General features: G+C 37.5%; 1 protein-coding gene across 1 annotated transcript; it reads left to right on the top strand.

Annotated features, from left to right (window-relative positions):
• The first annotated feature begins 868 nt into the window (after positions 1-868).
• Positions 869-2,556, top strand: LOC110909278 (nudix hydrolase 17, mitochondrial). Its single transcript, XM_022154309.2, has 4 exons — positions 869-1,073; positions 1,352-1,463; positions 1,556-1,768; positions 1,846-2,556. The coding sequence occupies exons 1-4, from the start codon at positions 1,003-1,005 to the stop codon at positions 1,960-1,962; spliced, it is 513 nt and encodes a 170-aa protein (XP_022010001.1). The 5' UTR covers positions 869-1,002; the 3' UTR covers positions 1,963-2,556.
• The last annotated feature ends 5,085 nt before the right edge of the window (positions 2,557-7,641 follow it).

Below are 7,641 nucleotides of genomic sequence, written 5' to 3'. Positions count from 1 at the left end.
CACAATTTGAGTCCTTGTGCTTTATACCAGGCTATCCTTAATTTTTTTTTTTTTAATTTCAACAATCAAATCCCTATGATTACACAATTTCAACAATCAAGTCCTTCCCCATAATGTTTGTTACCTAAATTGTTAAATAGCTAAAGGTGAATATATAAACGAGCGGAAACTAGCGAGTAGCGAGCATAAATGAACGTAAACACTCGAACATAAACAAAATGTAAATGAGCGAATCTAACGAGTTTAGATAAGCGAATATAAACAAATGTTCACAAACATGGGCGAAGCTTCTAAGAGGTGGAAGGGGCGGCTGACCCCTCGAACTTTTCGCTCAGTAGTAGAGAGTATGCAGTTTTCGTATAGAAATTTTTTGGTATATACGTGTTCGACCCCCCAGTTTTATATAAATTTTTAGTTCCAATTACTTCGCCGCTCTGGTTGAAAATCTCAATCTTCGTCACTATTAACAAACATCATTGAACAAACAGATGTTCATGTTCAACCGTGTAACTAAATTAAAAAAAAAAAAAAAACAATACATGTCCTTTCATTTGAGTGTGCTTTTTATCATGTCTGTATCGAAAGATCAAATTTGTCATCATCTCCGTTTGATATTATCGCCTCTTGCAAAGTTTATCGTACGCGATAGCAATAAAATCCGGAAATGCGAGAGCTGGAAACACGATAGGAACCCGTGTAAGTCAGTTCCACGTAAGGCGCACCGGCTCGTGTCAGTCACACCGTGTTATTTAATTCCCCCCCACTTCTACGTCATTTCCATTTATACCCTTTAACCCGGCCCCACTGTGGGCCCCACTTCCATCATCTATCTAGATCTATATATGTGTTACTCTTGTTCTCTCCATTATCTCAACCATAACCTCAAACCTCAACTCAACTCAACTAAATCTTAATCTTGTTTTTCTGTTTCAACAGAAATTTCTGTTTTTTTTTTTGGTTCTCGGCCATCAACTTTTTTTTTCTATCTTTTGTTTTTCAAATATGGTTGCCATAGTTGCTCGTACTGGCAGACAGTTGCAGCGTTACAACGGCCTTCAACGTGTTGTCGTTGGGTTAGTTTCTTTTTTCTTGTTTTTTTATCTATCTATGTTTTTTTTTTTTTTTTTTTTGGAATTTGGGGAAAAAGTAAATTTGGAGATTTTTAAGTTACAAGTAAAATTTGATTTAAATTTGGGTGAAATTAAAATTAATTTAGAAATAGGAATATTTATGAGTAATAGTTTTCTAATAATTAATTTGATTAAAATTTGGGTGAAATTAAAATTAATTTAGAAACAGGAATATTTATGAGTAATAGTTTTCTAATAATTAATTTGAAAATGTTGTGCAGATGCATACCTTACAGGTTAAAAGGTAGCATAAAGAAATCAGGCATAGAAGATGCACTCGAGGTGCTTGTGATAAGTGCTCAAAGAAAAGGCAAAGGAGTGTTATTCCCTAAGGTAAATAAATAATTCATCATATTAATGTTACATAATTCAGTTAATTTTGTTCCAAAAATTTATGACTAACACATGGTCAAATGAATTAACAGGGAGGATGGGAATTGGATGAAGAGATTGAAGACGCGGCTCAACGAGAAACAATCGAAGAAGCCGGAGTGACCGGAAAAGTTGGGAGTGAATTGGGGAAATGGTGCTTCAAGAGCAAAGGCAATGATGCATACTATGAAGGACACATGTTCCCTTTACTTGTGAATGAAGAACTTGACCAATGGCCCGAGAAAGCGATTCGCCAAAGACAATGGGTAGGTTTTAAAAGACAACTTGCAGCATAAGTTTTTCAGGAAGATTTATGCTTACAAATGTTTGAATTGGTTTTCAGATGAGTGCATCTAAAGCTAAAGAATCTTGCCAATATGCTTGGATGAGAGAAGCACTTGACTTGCTAGTAGCCCGACTCGAGACGCCAAATAAGTTGGATGATCAACTGTTTGATTGATTGATTAAAGCACCTTGGTTTGTAAATAGAAGGATACTTGAAGCTTGCACTTTTTTGATCAGAAGTCGGACCCTAATCGAACGACTAATGTTGGTCCAAAACTTTTGATTACGATCACAAACATTCGCAGTTTCAAAAAAACCAAAGAAGATCAAAGACAGTGAATCAAAACTAGGGAATGCAATGTGTAAAACCCCGGGCTCGTGTTACAATTCGCCCCTTTTTTTTCCATAGCCTCGAAGCAACCGGTTATGGTTTTTTTGTGACATGAAGCCTTGGGAAACAAATGTATGGAAAGATGAATCTAGTCATCTACCCTTGCAAAGGCGAAGAACTCTAGCGAGCGGGTCAATCTTCGAATGAATCTCGTCCGTTGATTATTTTTTCCCATGGATCTAAAGAACATGGTTCATCATCAATGGAAATTTGGTTCATGTTGTTATCATGTTGTATTATTATCTTGGTCATGTTATGAGTATGTTATAGGCTGTCTTTTGTTGTTGAATTAAGGTAGGATTAGCTGTGTAGTTGTGTATATGATTTATGAACTTACCTTATCAATCAACCAATGAATCTTCATGGATTTGATAACCATGTATCATGTAGGTGTAATGTGTCTCTTTGTCTTTTAGAAAAACGACCAGATTCATTTGATCCAACTTGAAACAATATAATATAGTTTTATGCATGGAAATTTGATTAATTATCCTACTAATAATTTAATACCAATTTAATTGGGTGTGACAAAAGAGATTTGAATAATTTGTGTTGTTTAATCATAGAAAATTTAACACGTCACGTCTCATAAAAAGAAGAAAAGGAATAAACCATTATTTTGGTTAGGGTGGTGGGATGGGACCATAAACTAAATGTGAGGTCATATATGTTACCAACTACTCAAGTCGTCGTTGATTGAAGTGGTCTTCCACTACTTTATCACGAGTTAGTTCAATGCTACATAATTGTAGCCGCTAACTCGTCTCCTTCCACATGATGCATGGCCTATACACGTTAAAACAGTTGTCGTCGATTCTCTACCCTTCAATATTGAAGAATGTGAGATGTGACGTACATTTTGTCCTGCTTATTGATATGTAAGATCAATGTCATGGGGGTTGTCCTTAAAGGCCCCACGTAACAGACTCGGTCTGTTAAGGGTCATCCATTTCGTCCCACTTATTGATATGCAAGATCATTACCGTGGGGTTGTCCTTAAAGGGCCCACCCAACAGACTCGGTCTCATAGCAATCCTTTGATTTTAGTTTACAACGACCACTTTTCACCCTCGATTGGTTTCGTAGACACACCCCGTCCAATGTGCAAATTCTATGTTTCCACCAACCATGGACACACCTAGTCCATTGTCAAATTTTCGGCTTTGACACACCATGTTAAACTAACAACTTTGAAAACCTTTTGAACTTTCTGCCCCAACATGCCATTTTGAACATGATCAACATGTCTTTCCGCACTTGGATTTCTATGAACAGGGTGAGCGGTGCAGACAGATCCTTCTATTGCTTCGCGTCAACTTAGCACTCCCGCAAACATAGATCTTTGCTCTCTAGCATTATTGCCATCTTATAGCAAATTAACCCAAAATTGTCTTTAGTTGCAAGTCTTCAAACACCTTTGTTGCTTGTCAAGGGAACCACAATTTTAATATTCTTCCACCGGCATTGGTTAGCCATATGTTTGGGGTTGGACCCGCCGTGAAAACACTTATCACAAGGTTGTCCTCAGAGGCCTTCGTGGTGCTCTAGTTCTCCAAAGTGCCAACCATTTTGTCCCGCTTATTGATATGAGTCATTAACTTCGTCCTAAAATGGACTCAGCTGTGGAGTAACTCCCAATTCCAGACTAGTGGTACGCAAGAAGCCCATGAACTTTCGCTGCACAACTTTCCTTTATCTTTGAGACTCTCTGGGATAAGCACGCTTGAGTAGCCAATAAATCCAAAGCGGTTCAACACAAATGAGCAGGAGCAGATGAGATTTTCAAACACTTAGCATGTCATGTTAAGTTTGACGCAATGAACATTCAAGCTCAAACAACTCAAAATTTAACTGACAGTATAGTTAACTAAGCAAGCCCGGCTGTGTTCTGCTCAATTCTCAATAGTGTTTGACTTGACCAAGTGCATTTGCAAATTTGTCACGTTCCTGCGTCTTTGGAAGGTTCTCCCAGGCTCGGAAGCGGCCGTCATTCATGTTGAAGCGTCCATTTCGTTCAAGCTGACACGTGTCCCACACGTGTCCGACAATGTTCAAGCGTCTGGTGATTGATGTTCATGCGTCTGTGGACGCATGACTCCACGGCTTGCGTCCCTGGTTTCATATCGTTTCTAAAGCGGCTGAGGCTTTCTTCCGGAATGGTCTGGCTAAAGATGAGCAATGGTCCGGCTGACGCTTTCCACAGCGTCCGGCTGACGCTTTCCACAGCGTCCTGCTGACGCTTTAGATTAGGCCGACGTTTAGCTTAGGCCGACGCTTTAAAACGGACATGCGGACGCTTTAGCTTATGCCGACGTTTTAAAAAGTTATGCCGGACGCTTTAGAAAGTTAACGTGTTCAATTTTTATGGTAGTCATTTTTAAAATTTTTCAAGTTCAATTTATTGTTAAACAGTTTGGTTTTGGCATATTTATGATCTCCCCCTTTATTTATTAACATATAACAATTTATTCTTAAAACCGTTTCAAGATTTCTTCCCCTATATATACCACTAGTTTTTCATAAAATCCTTATTCTGCATTGATCATCTATTGAAAATTTCCTTTACCCGCATAGATTTAACACCTTCCAAATATGATCAGACCCCCTGAAATTGATTTGCGTGAAGTTGCTTTAATTGAAGATGACGTTTTCCTAAGCTTTAGAGTTGTCGTTGTTTTTAATCGACAATACTTGTCTGATGGCACGGGTGTCAGCCGATTTCCCCGTCCTCTACCTCTTCACTACAAAGTGTGAAGAAACTGCGAACAACCGGTCCCATATCACTTCCGTCAAAGTGTAAACAACGTGTTGATGGAACTTACCATTTCAAGACACATCGTTTATCTTTGGTCGGTATTTTGATGCGAATTCCGTAAGCAGAAATAAATTCATTCTTAATTTAATATATCTCTCCGGATCTTCTACCCAGAAGGAATTAACAGTTTGACGAAGTTATTTGAAGACTATTTAATTCAATTGGAAATAGTAGTTTGGCGTAGTTTATGTTTGTTTGTAACACGTGATTTCAAACACGTCTTGTAATAAATATCTGTTTTTAGGTTATTTTTTTTTTGTTTTTACGTTTTTTTAATTAATGTAATGTTTAGGTTTTATGTTTTTGTGTTAATATAAAAATGGTGTAAATGTTAAAAAGTAAAATTTGTTGTTTAACCGGAAACAGATTAATTATTTAAAATATGATATTTTTTTATAATTATTTAATTTTAGGGAATTGTTTTATTTAAAATTTGAGGGAATCTCCATTAATTAATATTGAAAAACGGGAACGGTCAGGCTGACGCAATCGCGAAGTCCCGTTGACGCAATACAGAGATGGACCGCCGACGCTTTAAAACAGTTCTGGACGACGCTTTAAATAATCTGGTGGACGCAAAACGAATCACCACAATTAATTGCATCGCAATTGTTTGTATAATAAACAGTTATAGTTAGTGACGGCATTTCAATTTTAGTAAGGATCCAATTTTCTTCGTCTGCTGACACCGGTATATATACCTGGCAAACGTTAAGTTAACATTAATATTGTAGTTTCGGGAAAAAAAATTACTAATATTTTTAGGTCCGTTTTTTTTTACCGTATCGACATCCCACAACGCAGGATATATTCCGCTAGAGCCATTTACATATCCGTAAGCATCATGATGTTGTTCTACAAGGAGATTGAGAAATTGAGGTGGGAGCACCGTCCAGCGATAACTAACTGATGAAGTCGCAATTCCAGGATTTTCATTTTTCTTTGACTTCACGAGCCAGTTACACCATGCTCCGACATGCTGTGTACAAAATTTTGATATTTTAACCTTTTTATTAATATAAAACTTAACTATATTACATAATTACCGTTTGTTGAATAAAACCGTTTCCACAAAAACCTAATAGGCCACCCCACCAGTGTTTATCTAGAGGTTGGCTTAGCTGGAACAACAGGAAGAACAATCACCCTCATAATAAAACTCAAGAGCATTTGGAGACCAATTCTCATGCTGTTGCTTATCATTGACCCAGATAGTGTTTTCTACTGATTCCGGTATGTTACTGGAACGCCTCCCGGTTGCCATCATGCTCATACACACTAATGGACAACGTGGGTTAGTATATATAGGCTCAAAATTTAAAAACTTAGATTTAACTAATATATTTAGGTTATAATATTTTTACATTGGAAAACTTTATGTTTAATATAATAAAAAAACAACAAAATATATATTAGAGAAATCAGCCGAGCCAAACAATTCAAACAGTCGGCCAAGCCATTGGAAGCGTCGACGAAGCCATCGGAGGAAGCGCCGGCAAGCCGTTGGAAGCGTCTGGAAGCCAAAACTTTTAGGAAGAGATAATGCGTCAGCGAAACACAAAGCCGGACGCATGAATATACTTTTTTGTTATGATGCGTCGGCCACCGACGCTTGAACATTGTCGGACACGTGTGGGACACGTGTCAGCTTGAACGAAATGGATGCTTCAACATGAATGACGGCCGCTTCCGAACCTGGGAGGAGCTTCCAAAGACGCAGAAACGTGACAAATTTGTAAATGCACTTGATCAACAGACATTTTAGTAATTTTCCCTTCAAATAATGTAACAACACTTTTGACTCGTTTAAAACAGTGGAGCTAGATTAGTTATCCATGTACCTTATGACCCTAGTGATACAGAACACTTTTTTAAATGAAGTTTATACAAACAAGGAATTATTTTCCTTGGAATGGCAGAACTAAGGATGAGGCAAGAGGATCCATCGATCCATATGTTTTCAGAAATTGTTATAAAGGTAGGGTTTTAAGAAAAAAGTGAGTTGTGTGCCCTATGGATTAACGGGGCTGTTTGGCAACTTCTGAATGGTTAAGTGCTGAACCAGTAAAGAGGTCTGAACCATTAAAGGGCAGTATAATTCTTAACCCTTCAAAGGCAAATGTCTGACCAATTCAGATTAGAGGTCTTAACCATTCAGACTCTGTATAATACTTAACCATTCAGAGGCAAATGTCTGAACCATTCAGACATCGGCTCACGAAACAAATAGTCTGAACCATTAAGTGCTTAACGAGTAAGAGGTCTGAACCATTAAGAGGCTCATTAAGAGGTAAACAAACAACCTCTAAGATTTTTTTAGGAACATGATTTTTTAAATAAAAACGTTAAGAGTTAAATGCCTTTTTAGGAACAAGATTTTTTAAATAGAAACGATAAGGGTTAAATGTCTGGTTGGTCCATGTGGTTTGTAATTTTTGCAGAGTTAGTTCCGAGACTTCAAAACTACATATGTGAACCCAATGTTGTAATTTTTAAACTTAGGTGATCTTTATCACTAACCGATGTTAGATTTTTCTTTTAAAACAGACACTTTACATATGTTTAACTGAGAAATCTAAGTTAGTGATAAGCAGTGTTGCAGAAGTCGCCAGGCGCTCCCTAATCGGTCAAGTGAGGAGTTCGGTGTA

This window comes from Helianthus annuus, chromosome 14 (assembly GCF_002127325.2).
Source record: "Helianthus annuus cultivar XRQ/B chromosome 14, HanXRQr2.0-SUNRISE, whole genome shotgun sequence".
Lineage (NCBI taxonomy): Eukaryota > Viridiplantae > Streptophyta > Magnoliopsida > Asterales > Asteraceae > Helianthus > Helianthus annuus.
This window is presented reverse-complemented; position numbering and strand designations above follow the sequence as displayed.